General features: G+C 40.3%; 1 protein-coding gene across 1 annotated transcript; it reads right to left on the bottom strand.

The window, feature by feature from the left end:
- Positions 1-4,769: 4,769 nt before the first annotated feature.
- Positions 4,770-11,460, bottom strand: c15h1orf198 (chromosome 15 C1orf198 homolog). The gene is made up of 6 exons (XM_020637062.3): positions 11,121-11,460; positions 10,512-10,562; positions 9,890-10,015; positions 9,499-9,666; positions 8,659-9,000; positions 4,770-7,277 (listed from the first exon to the last, which is right to left on the bottom strand). Exons 1-6 carry the CDS (start codon positions 11,424-11,426, stop codon positions 7,221-7,223), a joined length of 1,050 nt encoding a protein of 349 aa, XP_020492718.2. The 5' UTR covers positions 11,427-11,460; the 3' UTR covers positions 4,770-7,220.
- Between the last annotated feature and the right edge of the window lie 1,687 nt (positions 11,461-13,147).

Below are 13,147 nucleotides of genomic sequence, written 5' to 3'. Positions count from 1 at the left end.
AAAATATATTTTCAGTCACATTTTCAACCAAAAGCTGCAGGAAGCTAGAAAAAGAGAGACAATTTAGACAGTGTGCAGGAGTTTGCCTGCATTGTGCAAAAAGTCCCAAGTACAATATGTGGTACTTAGGGCTTCTATTTTTGTTGCTGTGGTATCAAAACAAGTATCGATGTTGTTTGCTGTTTACTAGGAGGGCATCATAAACATCTGGTAAAACTCTACTGTAATCAGAGTCAGTGTTATTTGCATGAAAATGCCAAAAGTTTTAACAAAAAAAATCCACGTTTAAGATCCTTTTCAATGGTATGAAACTGTCTGTATTGGTGAAAGGAGTTTGTTCAGTTGTCATGGTGATGGGTTTGTTGACATGCCTGCTTCCTCTGTCTGTTATTTGATTAATGGCATTTCTTTTTAGAACATCTTGTCTGACTGTAGCATTAAGTATTAAATCATGCAAGTTTTATTCTCGACCTCCCCCCCCAAAAAAAGTTGTTTCACACTAAAGAAAAAAGATTTACAAGGTCAAGAAAGCCCGCTGTGATGATGTGATCTGATCGCTTTTTCTCGTTGGCTTAAATGTCGGCTGTTGCCAAAATAAAAAGGCTGCATGCCTGTACACAGGAGCAAACAATGCTCATAAACTTACCACAAACTCACTTCCTTGTAAGAATGATTAGGTGAACTATGAAGCCTGCTCGCCACACTTTAAAAAAAACAATAACAGATGGAGAAATATGGGGTTATGAATCTGTTCGGGGGAAATGATGACGTAAAAAGGAGAAGGAAAAACTGGATGTGTGTGTCTGTGTGTGTCTGTGTGTGTGTGTGTGTGTTTGCATGGGTCCAGGAGGTATGCCAGTTAAAATGCCACAAGAATCCTGCAGAGTTTTCCAGGAGAAGCGTCTGAAGGCTCTGGAAACGGGAGACTGGGAGGAGCTCTACAGCGGAGACTGGGTCTGTGATCTAATACTCTGATGTGTTTGAGGTTTGCAAAGACGTCTGCACTTACAACAGCTGGTCCAGTACACAATGGAGTCAGAAACTCCAAACGTGTTTCCAAGTTGTGTTTTGATTTAAGAAAAATGTACGACCTCTGAATAAATCTGGTTTTATGATTCTTTCCACTTTCCTACTTTGGACATTTAAATCTCCCTTGAGGAGTTTTGAGCTGGTTATGAAACAGACTGGAATTAACACTGAAGCCTCTATAGAGCTACAGAAACAGACAAGACCATCAGCAACAAGATTGATTCTTATACAGATGACTTCTATATAGTCGTTTTTAACACTTGTAACTCCTGCTGCAGGGTAGGTGTCAGACAGAAACAGCCTTTGTTTACATTTTCCACAGCAAAGATTCACCATGAGTGAGATTGTTTGACTGTTTGGAGACAGCTGGAGAAGATTTTTTTTTTTAAGAAAACACGGCTCACACAAAGGGGCGTGTCCAGATTAAAAAATGTAATGCGATGGACCAACTGCAGCACTGACTTATGCAGGAGTGGCATGAAGTTTCCGTGCACACACACACACACTTAGAAATTGCATGCAAACTCCTGCACGATGTCTGAATTTGTTATAAAGAACTTATTCAAAACTAAATTTACTATATTGACATGTTAAGAAAACTACAACCAGTCTGTATCAGAACAGCCAGTATAGATCATTTTATTGGGTAGAAAGCAAATCTTAGTTAAGCATATTGGTTGGCACCTTTGGGGTGTCCAATCAGATTTCAACTGGGGGCTCATGCCACCCCTCTGGACATGCCCCTGCTTACACATACTGTAAACTAGTATAGCATGCTCAATGCACCTTAATCTGTATATTATAATCCTAAAAATACACTTTTATATATATATATTTATAGCATTTATTTATATTTATAGCATCCCATTAATCCAGCCATCCAGATATACCTAATAATTCACTTTTTTTAGTCTACATCTGTAAATTTTGTAATTACTGTACATAGCACAGACTCTTGCACTTTCTGCTTATTTGCACTTCTGGTGAGATGCCAAACCTCATTTCGTTACTCTATACTTGTATCTGTGTAATGACAATAAAGTTGAATCTCATCTCATCTCTCATCACATGTACAGGACAAAAATTATTGAAGAAATAAGAGGTATTAGTTTGTCCACAAGGGGGCGACAACAACTGAAAGTTCCCGACAGGAGCTTTAAGGTAAATGCAATCAAATCAAAGTCATGCATGAAGCAGGCGATTCATTTCTTAATTGATTAGCCAATTAATAAAAAAAATAATCTGAAGAAAAACTTGAAAAATCATCATCAACAAGAGATTTTAGTACCAAAATAACAAAAGAATATATTGAGTTACAGACTATCCAATGTGATACAATTCAACATTTGTCCTCATATTTAATTAAGTATCTTAATGTTTTGGGAAGTGCATAGAACAATAAAATAAATTGAGAGGTCACCTAATGCTTTGGGGATTTGAAATGGCAATGAGATTTTTCAGCATTTCTGACATATAATAAACCAAACTGTTAAACAAATAGATAATTAATAATGAGGATCATTGGGAATTGGGGTCCTACATTAACTTCTGCAAAAGAACAACTGTATGTGTAATATGTGAGGAGCCTTATATATTAAAATCACTTTCTCATATGGGCAGAGTGAATGGGTCTGCCTTTGTGTGATCATGCATTTCCCAGGAATAAGGTGTTGATGCGTTCCCTTCTTTGCTAAATAAATAAATAAAGGGTTTTCTGTTAGTGCACAAACATATGATGACTCAGTGAAATGCAGATCTGCAGACCTCTAAACCTGAACAAACAAAGAAGGAGTCAGCCATTGTTTTCTTTCCTTTGAAGACACGCCCTGTAGTTTATTTTCAGGCTGTGTCACTCGCCTGCTAGACATAAGGTAATAGCACCTTTACACAATAGCGCTCCTGTTTCTATTTTTTGCTGCCAGTTAAATACCGTGCAAAGGATTTTCATTCAACCAAACATTTGTTGCATAATAAAGTAGCTGAGAGGGAAAACAAAGCAGCCATTGAGAGTGTGGATGTGTCGGGTGGTGCTGCAGGGAGGACCGCTGGACCGCACAGAGGAGCCTCAGTTCAGGGAGGGACGATGAACACAAGCATACTGTACCTATAAGACCACCGCTGATAGACGGTGTTTTATTTTAATGTTCATGGTTACAGACTTTACATCCCCTCAGTTTAATCATCTTTTATTCCTTTTTGTATTGCTTTACTGATCACATTTATTCCTTTTAAATTGCTTTTATTCTCAGGTATTTTAAACGTTGCCTTTTGCTGAATTTCCTGGACTTCTCTCTGTTCAGCCTGATTGTTCATTCTGTTATTTCCTTTGCTTCTGTTGAGCCTTTGCTTTGTCTGTAAAAGTGTGTTTACATCTTTTTAAAGGCGCTATAGTGTATTATGAAGTATTATTAAAGTTATGAAGCCTGTAGTGACCATGACTATAAGTGTACGATGTCACTAGCAGAGGTGGATTGGATTGGACGTCAAGGCTTCAATTAAGCGTAACCATCTGCCTTATATGTTGACACGTTCAGTTAACTGCAGGTTTCTTCTTCGGCGCTGTTTAACCTTCAGTGCATTCAAAATGTATGAAACACAGAAATGCTCTCCCTTCCTATAAATACCCTCTCTGACTCTGACGCTCTGCTGCTGCCTCGTACTCGTGGGAGACATGGAAAGAGGTCTGGTGGTTCTAATCTGGGTCGTGTTCAACTGAGCGGTGAAATGTTTCCTTTGAACGTTTGTCTTTCCCCCGAAGCAGCCGTTTCGATCTGGTAGGAATTAAAAGTGGAGGAATTGATGTCATGGAACTGGAGAGGGGGGTCAACAAATAGGAAAACAAACCGGCTGTCCACGAGTCAGAAACAGAAACATTAGCTCAACAGTGAAGATCTTTATTTGTATCTTATGAGAAAATGAAAACTGTAAAGTATCATTTGTCTGGTAATCAAGAAGAAAACAGCAAAGAGCCTGTATATGGAGATATTATATCAGGCTTTATTTAATTCAATGCACTTATTGAACTTCATTTTTTATTACATAGTTATTGGTAATTTCCCTTGGCTTTAATTACATTTTACACTATATATAAGAAATAAATACACATTTATCACCCCTTGGTTCATTTCCCAGAGGCCCTGGGACACTTGAGGATTTAAATTAATATTTCTTTATTTTATTTTATTGCGCATAAGAAGAAAAAAAAAACACAATAAAGAACAATAACGTGCAGTACAAAGTGATTAGGAAGTAAAAACGAGTGTCCCTTCTTATTTTAACAATATTTTATCCACGTCACATGTCGTAGTGTGCTTTGCTTTCTTCTTCTCTCTTGTGCTCCCTTCAGTCTTTTCTGGAAAGACTTCATGCTAATTGTTTGACTTAGTGTTCTTTGGTTAAAGTGTTGTTGAAGATTGTTAGACTAGCCTGTTCTTGGTTGTTTACTTCTTGAATTTTGTAAAAAAAATAAAAAAAATCATAATTTATTTGTTTATACTTAATTCCACTTTCTTTCCCCTGGGTTTTATTTTATGGTCACTCCCCTCTCGTCATCTCTGGGCACGTAGCGCCACATTTTAGAAACGCCTTTTATAAACCTCTTGTGGTTTTGTAATAAGAAGTTTTCAAGCATTGTCCTCGAGAGCCTGTGCCCTCCACCTAACCTCATCTAACATAATAAAACGCTCTTATATTGTGGAAAAAAACAACTTTGGTCATAAGAAACACACAGAAACAAGTAGCCTGTTTGACTTCATTTCTTTTTTTTATTCACTTCCTTCCAATTTGTGACCCCAAAATGCAGAGTGTATAAACATGTATAGCATAAGATACAATCAGCAGATAAATATAAAATTCAGTAAAATAGTACTCTAGTCATGTAAACTGTTTTTTTTGTCTTCAAATCTATGACACAAGTGGTACAAATCACTACATGCCTGTTTACCTAAAACACAACATTTGAGTGCCTCTTATTATTGTTTTTTTTTTGTTATTATAGCTGCACGCTCGCTTTGCTCAGCAACAAGTTTGAGGTCAAAGGTGACACTTTCTGAAGGGGTGAGGAAGTGTTGGTGAATCCAAACAGGAAGTCTGTAACAGTTTCACACCGCAGCCTGGACAAAACTGTCCTTGAGTTTTCCATAACTACGTTTCAGGTTTTTTTTTGTTTTTTTTATATTATCCAAGTCCTATTCAAAGTCAACGGCCTGGTTTCCACTTACTAAAAACCACAATCTATTTCTATGAAGGTGTATAAAAGTGTTGATACATTCTGCTTTATTCTTGACAAATGATGTAATGAGAAAAATTCCACGACATTCATGGAATTCTAGGACCAGTCGGAGCTTTGTACTATGTGGGTCGAGAAGACTGAGCGCTACTGAAGCTGTAAAACTCTTAAGATTTATAGGAATATATAACCAAGTATAAATAAAAGCACGATAGAGAGCCAATTCTTCATAACAAAAATAAACATTAAAAAATGAACGAGGGGATCTAGAGGAGTTTGCACAGAGGATTAATCTTGACATGCTTTACGGTACAAAATATATACTTGCTTGCTAGTTTAGTGTCTAAAAGTTACACAGGAAGGCATTCAAGCGACTGTGCATTCACGCCTAGAGCAGCTCGATGGACAGGTTACAGGAGGTCACCGCGGACTCTTTGATAACGTGTAGACCCCGATAACAAACTTCTCCCGAGGGGTTAACAAACTTCTCCCAAGAGACAACGCAGCCAGACCTCCACTTCTACAATTCACTGAGCAGACGCTCTTATCCAAAGAGACGTTCATCAGAGAGTCACTTTTAAAATGGAATCCCTCAACTGACAAACGTCTGGATATCAACACTGCTTTAAGGTCATGTACCTGTACAGTACTTTCATGGTATGTCAAGATAATCATATTGCAATTATTATTAAAGATGCAGGTTTATTTGGGGCCTCCCACGTCTCCACTTTTAGGGACAGCAGAGCAGACAGAGTGATAAACCGAGGAGAAAGAGAGAGCGGGGAAGGACATGCAGGCTGGACTCGAACCAGCCACTGCACATGGGACGTGCACCAACCACCACACCACTGCCCGCCCCCCCCCCCCCAGATATAACCATTTAAACCAGATTCACAACTTTGGCATTAAAGTTTGGATTTTCACTGGACCAACTTCTAAAATCATGATGATACGACAGCTGTTGGGGTCGTAACCAAACAAACGTCTTCCATGTTGACAACAACATCTGAAGCCTCGGCCAGCTCCACAGCACTTAATAAAAAACACTATTTGTCACCTTCACTGACTAAATTCAGCTTCTATCAATCGGATAATGCATGATTTAGCCTTACTGAGATTTGGAACTTTTGATTTCTCGGCCATATTTAATGGCAGGTGTGAAGTGAGCTTCAACACCTTATATTCTATAAACTAGAATATAAAGAATTTAAAGGTGAGAGGAGGGCGTTACTATCCCTGTGGAGCAGCAGTAGCTAGCTAGGACATTTTTAGCTAGAGAGAAAAGTAAACAAAAACATCGTACCGTGATTAAAGGTAACAACCAAGCAGAAAAAAAAAAAAGACATGATTTGTAGAACAGGTAAAAGAAAGAATGCATATTTACATCTAAAACTTAAAGTGTCTTATTTCTGGGAGGAAAAAGGTAGATCACAAATCAGAAATCTGATCTCCTCCATTTTCCAGGCTGCCGGCCTATCAGGGTATCATTTCAGAGGCAGAGCGGTGACTAGCTTTAGTGTTTCATGTTTGCATGTAAAGTAGCTCTAATGGCCCCTCAGACGTGCAGCCAGTGACATAAAGGTGAACACAGACGCAGGTCAGAATTGTCCGAGCGAGCTGACAGCAGGGTGAATGCACAGTCAGGGAGAGCACACACACAATGAGGTTCTAACCCTGCGATCTGTATTTAGTGGGGAGGGGGATTTGGCAGGCAAACAAAGAGAGTAAAGGGAGCCTTTCTAGTGGGATGGGTGGGGGGGGGCACCAGCACACAGTCGGTGAGATAATGTCTTAACAAGCCACGGAAAGATAATTACAAGAAACGTAATGTGGTCAACTTAAGAACTGGTGATGTTAAATCTAGTCTTAGATGTGTGTGCGGTCATGGCAGTGTGGTCCGTCTTCAGGGTGAGCGATGAGGAGAATGATTCATTCAGAGCGGCGACTGGTCTGGTGCTGCGGGTTACCAGTTGTCTAAGAAGTCGAATCCGGTCTTTAGGATGTTGTTGCTTGTGTTGAACTGCGGCGTGGAGGAGACGGAGAGAGTGTTAATCATGGACAACAGATACTGTCTAGAGCATTATGACTTCATTATGGCTGTTAAAAAAAAAAATCAGGGGTTTTGAAGTTTTGTAATTTGACTGATGCAATGTGTACTACCTTTCCTCACTCTTCATCTTGAACGGACTTAATCCACAACATTATCTCGTTGGATATTGTGCAATTTACAGTTTTCTGCACCTTTTGCTTGGAACAACAGTCTGATTTTAAAATGCAAAACTTTGTTACCCTGTATGTTTTTAAACCCTCAGTCTCGTCTTTTACTGCTGCAGAACTTGAATTTCCCCAAAGGAGATCAATAAAGGATTATCTTATCGTATCTTATCCAAAGTTTCTGTATGCAACTCTTACAGCTGATGATTTGATGATTCATTTTTCTTACTATGTTACGTGTACTGTATGAGTTTGAGTGTTGAGATGATGAAACTGTGTGGTGCTGCTATTCTTGGCCAGGCCTCCCTTGAAAAAGAGAGAAGGAGCATCTCAGCAGGAGGCTGTCCCGTGTTGTAAATACTTTAACAGGAGTGCATGTTTGAAAAGGGCTTATGATGCAGACTGAACGAGAAAACAGAGACTGAGAGGTTGACTTTGTGGTTTAAAAAAAAAAAAAAAGTAGACACCAGGTTACGTCACTGTCTCTGTACTCTGCTCTCTGTCTCATGGACGGACACGCACGCAGTATTATATATATATAGTGCATCCCTTTCTGTTAAATAAAGTAACACAATCTCATTGCCTTCACTTTAAGCTAACTTATCCTGCTAACTGCCTTTGTAGTCGAACCCCTCATAGACCCTTTCTAAGTCAGGTGAAGGCCTGCTACAGGTGTGAAAACAATCTTAACAAATACGCACAATCTTTAGGATATCAACATGGACTGTAAATATTAAATGGGCAAAGCCTGAGTGACGTCACCCATCTGTTACTGCAGGGGGCTTTGGAGGCCCGTTCTGTGGAGGTCTCCAAACCATTACATCACGCCTGCTCGCAATCAGGTCAGACAGGACAGAGTCATATAAAACTTCACCCTCGTACAGTGTGTCCTGATAAAGACAATATTTAATCAGCCCTACATAGTTTTTTGTAGCTGTAAACATTTATCAGGACATACAAACTAACAAAATTATTTGAGGCTTATGTTTATCAGCCCCCCAAATAATTTTGTTGGCCATAATCCAAATTTGGTTTTGATTTTCCTGTGTAATTTTAGAATTTTCTCTGTAGACTTGTTGGATGTAATTTTGTCTCTAGCTCCCTTAATTCAGCTTTTAAAAAAACATCCAAAGCAAGTCTTACAAACTTAGTTGGTTTCTGAAAACAAAATCCATTTCAGGACTCACCTGGCCAAAAGTGGGGCTGGAGGCTGAGCCACTGTCCCCCCTCTCTCTCTCCCCACTGCTGGGTTGGCTGGGGGACTTGGACATGATGCTGGAGGAGAACACTTCGTCCACGGTGTGGCCGACCGACGGTAGGGTGCTCTGAGATCGCTCCCAGCCAGCGACCGACGACGACACGCTGACCAGAGGAGTCGGGTTTGGGGTGATGGAGATGGAAGCAGGTGTTGCACTGACAGCAACGGGGATAGGGGGCGGGGGAGCGGGAGGTTTGGGTGCTCGCTGCTTGGTGGGCCTGGCAGCGGGTGGAGGGTGAGGCTCTGCTGCCTCGGGCTCCTTGGAAGTCTCCTGTAGAATCATTTTTGTATGTAAAAGTTACAGTACAGTTAGATTTATAACATTAAACACATTCTTGAGATAACTAAAAACAAAAAGATGTTTTGAAATTGTTCTAAAATGTATTGCCACAAAGAGGGGTTGCATTTTGGTGTAATGTCCTTTAAGCAAAGTATATGAACATGATAGACAAGGTGTGAAAATTCAGAAACAATCTAGTCATCATTGTTGCTTTTTGACAGTCGACAGGCTGCTTTCACTCTCTGCTTCTCTCACACTCGTGGAGGCTTCAGGCTAGATTCTATTTCAGGACGCAGAGCTCTGTTTAGAGTCGTGACGAGAGTTTGGGAAGGATTTGCTCTCAATCTGTTGTTTGTTCGAGGCTTTGAAAGAAAAAGAAAATATAAAGCTTGTGCCTGAATGTATTAAATAAACTTTTCTGGCAGCTGTTATTTGAATGTAACAACAGATCACCTTATGGGGATCACTTGGGAGACTTTCTGTGCTTACCTGTCGGAGGTAAGACGGGAGCGATTTCTCTCCTTTCTCAAGGGATTTGATCTGGCTGGGCGTTAGAGACTGGAAGTCGGCTTTTTCTCCCTCCAGCCTGGACCTCTCAGACGTGATCTTCCAGAAAGATGACTCTTCCTCGGGCCTGCGTCCCTCGCTTACAGACACCTTAAAAAAAAAAAAAAAAAATCACAAATAAACCTTTAGTTTCTATCTCAAAATAACATTGTCAAACTGTTTCATTTTCACTTAGGGTTGGACAAAATAACACTACAACAGCCATGGACAAATGTCTGTCAAAATGGGTCATGTTACGCTTAATGGTGTTGTTAAAAGTAAACCATTCATAAGACGTAAGAAGATAAGAATCACTATACACTCCTTATTGTACCTTGGTTCCTGGAGTACTCTTGCCAAGCTGGCTTGGATGAGGAGCCTTTGCAGCCCTTGAGTCTCCCTGTGCTGCTGAAAGCCCCTGTTCTCCAGAGCCCAGTGTCAAGCTGAAGTCCAACTGGCTCTGAAAGACGGAAGCAAGGATTACAAATAAATATCCCACTGGGATCATACATAATACTTCTAGCTGTAGACCTGTAATTTACAAGTTTACATACACTAAATGAAATGCCTTTACTAAAGGATAGAAATCAACCCAACTCCTTACTTGACATAGAAGTGTATATTTTGTAAAATGACGATGATAAATTAAAATAGAAACATGCTTGAAAATTTTTAGTTTTTGTACAATGAGTCTAGAAATAGTCTAGTCTACATTTTCAGTTTTAATAACTGAAAATATTCAGATTTTTTTACAACATTTTTACTTTTAAGAATGCATTAGTAATTGAAAAAATACTTCTTCCATGTGTTGAAATGTTGTCTGATCTGAATATATATTTTTTACATATCAACTACATTAAAATGTATTTAAGATATGACTTGATAATGACAACAATATTATGCTTCAACAAGCCAATATCGTCTCAAGAGTCCTTTGAGGTAGTGTCTGTGTTTACCTTTGTTTCCCATGAGAAGGGGGCAGAGTGCTCGTCTTGCCAGGTTATATCCTAAAGAGAAAAACACATAGGTAGGTGGTTACATTTTTTTAACTTGCTCACTTGAGACAGAAATTATTACGGAATAATAATAATAATTAAATAATATTATTAATAATTATTATTACAGAAAACATTACAGATGCGTTATTCTTATTTTCCGCTTGCCCTTAAAATCATGTAGCATATTTTTTTTTTTGAAAGGCGCCTTTAAATAAAATGTATTATTATTTTTATTATTATTAAAACTAACTAACACATGAATACGCTTTATTAGACAGTGCAGTAGTGAATAGTTCACATTCTCCTTGTATAAAAACCCGACTTTAGTGTAAATATAAATGCTGTACTAGAAAACAAACTTGTATTTATCTATTTTATTCCGCACGGTTGTTTCCGTCGCTAGGTTACGCATCTGGCAGCCTCTATGACGTATGCACACATTATGACGTATGCCAACATATTTAAACGGCTACGTGGCTAGTTAGCAACCATGACAACACGAGCCAGTCTGACCCCTGAAACGCCGTTTAAAACGACACAACACGAACTCAAACGTATTTAAAATACCTCTTCTCCGAAATGGACGATCTTCTGACCCGTCTGAATGAGCAGTTTCGGGTAGCAGACCACTTCTTCACGGTCCACTCTGTGCATAGCGTATCGGGCACGGACGTGGGGGTCCATCATCCCGTTGTCGATGGCGTCGTCCTGCTCCAGCGGCGTCATCGTCTCCCACGACGAGCCGTGCTGGTTCTTGATCTTCTCCCGCTCCTGCATTATTTTGTTTGCCATGGAGTTGATGGAGGAGAAATACTCGAACTTCTTCTCCTCCATCCTGTGGGCGTCGAGCCCCGCCATGGTCGCGGCGGCCATCTTTAGCTTCTCCCAGCTGTTGTTATTGTCGAGGAAGAGGAAGCCGGTGTTCACGGCTGTGACGGCGGCGGAGGGGGGGGGGCGGGGCTTCTGTTCAATCCCGGTTTGTGCGTTAATGGCGCCATCTTGTGGTGAGGATGTTTTTTTAGATTCAGGGCGGTGCTGATAAAAAGGATGTTTGGGCTTTTGGTTTGACTAACTAGGGACCCAAAGTCAGTGGTGATTCTACAGTCTGTTGGGGCCCTATAGGCAAAAGTTATTTCCGGGGCCCTCCCACCAGCGCTCAGCATGGGCAATGACAGTAGGCCTAAATGCTGTCAGATGGGGGGCGGCGCCTTAGGATGGTTTCCTACTGTCATTGCAAAATGTGCACATTTTGGGTTGCTGCTTTGGTCCGAAGTTTGTCAGCCCTCTGGGGCCCCCTTACTGGTCTGGGGCCCCAAGCAGTTGCCCGTTGACAAGCAGCGCCCCTGCCCAAAATGCTGGATCTAAGAATCAGGCGGTCCGGTGTTCTGTCAAGATGTGCTGCCTTGTCGAAAAAGTCCTACCATAGCGCAAAAAGATGGCAGCTCCGTATAAAGATTTCAGGGTGCGAATATAATAATAATTCATGAGCGCAACCCATCTGGGTACTTTGCCCAAACGATGCCGGCCCCGCCCCTTTCTGGGTGAAATCATTCCATCTGAATGAACGGCGGTTAATGGAAAAGTTGGGGTCTTTAAAATGAAAACCGTACTTTAAAACTGTTCTGTTCAAATCTGATGAGCAGTGATGTAAACATTTAAAATATGACATTTCTGAACAGAGATCGGCATCATAACGGTATAAAGTTAACCGTGTGAGTGTTCAATCTCTCTCCGTCAAACTGCTCAAACGAGTCATCAGAGGAAACTGACTTTAAACACCTGATGAGTCATTATTAACCGTGTTACCTGAGAGGGATCTTTATTTTTAAATAATAATTATTTGTAATAGTTTCTAACAGTGTTCATAGCTGTAATGGAGAGGTTACAGAAGTTTACATAAACTCTGAGTTATCAGCTGATTTAGTAAAGAATAACACATGTAAAGTCACCTGGATGATATTAAAACCTTTTGTATTCATAGTGAGTGTAAATAATGATGAGTGGGGCGAGACGAGGTGTTATATCGAGCTAGTGAACTTTTAATTTTGACATTTATTTTTCAGTAAGAGGATTTGGTGTAGTGTTCCTTTGTTTAGAGACATTTTCACCAACATATTTATGAGACGTGACAGTTGAAACGTTGTTAATACGTTAGTGCATGAATGTGTGAAGAATCAGCGAACGTGACAGCGGTCCCACAATTTACCACTTTAATCCTCTCTAGTTTCAGTCCAAACACACAAAGCTCTTCTTTTACCCTCCTTTGTCCTTTGTAAATGAAAACCGATACTAAATTGTGTTTTTAAAATAGTTTGAAGTACAAAAAGCTTCACAATCACGTCTAATCTCACGGCTACCAGTGTTTTCTAATCTACCACCGATGCATTCTCAGGGCTTTCCCTTAGGATGGTTTCCTACTGTCATTGCAAAATGTGCACATTTTGGGTTGCTGCTTTGGTCTGAAGTTTGTCAGGCCTCTGGGGCCCCCTTACTGGTCTGGGGCCCCAAGCAGTTGCCTGCCTTGCCTGTTGACAAGCTGCGCCCCTGCCCAAAACGCTGGATCTAGGAATCAGGCGGTCCGGTGTTCTGTTGAG

This window comes from Labrus bergylta, chromosome 15 (genome assembly GCF_963930695.1).
Source record: "Labrus bergylta chromosome 15, fLabBer1.1, whole genome shotgun sequence".
Taxonomy (NCBI): domain Eukaryota; kingdom Metazoa; phylum Chordata; class Actinopteri; order Labriformes; family Labridae; genus Labrus; species Labrus bergylta.
Note: the sequence above shows the minus strand (reverse complement) of the source record. Positions and strands in the feature narration are given on the sequence as shown.

Coding starts and splice junctions, on each gene's coding strand:
- c15h1orf198 (XM_020637062.3), bottom strand. CDS start 11,426: ATGGCCGCCGCGACCATGGCGGGGCTCGACGCCCACAGGATGGAGGAG. Junction 10,016..10,511: donor CCTTCTCATGGGAAACAAAG/GTAAACACAGAC, acceptor TCCGTCTTTCAG/AGCCAGTTGGACTTCAGCTT. Junction 7,278..8,658: donor CCAGCCCCACTTTTGGCCAG/GTGAGTCCTGAA, acceptor TCCACGCCGCAG/TTCAACACAAGCAACAACAT.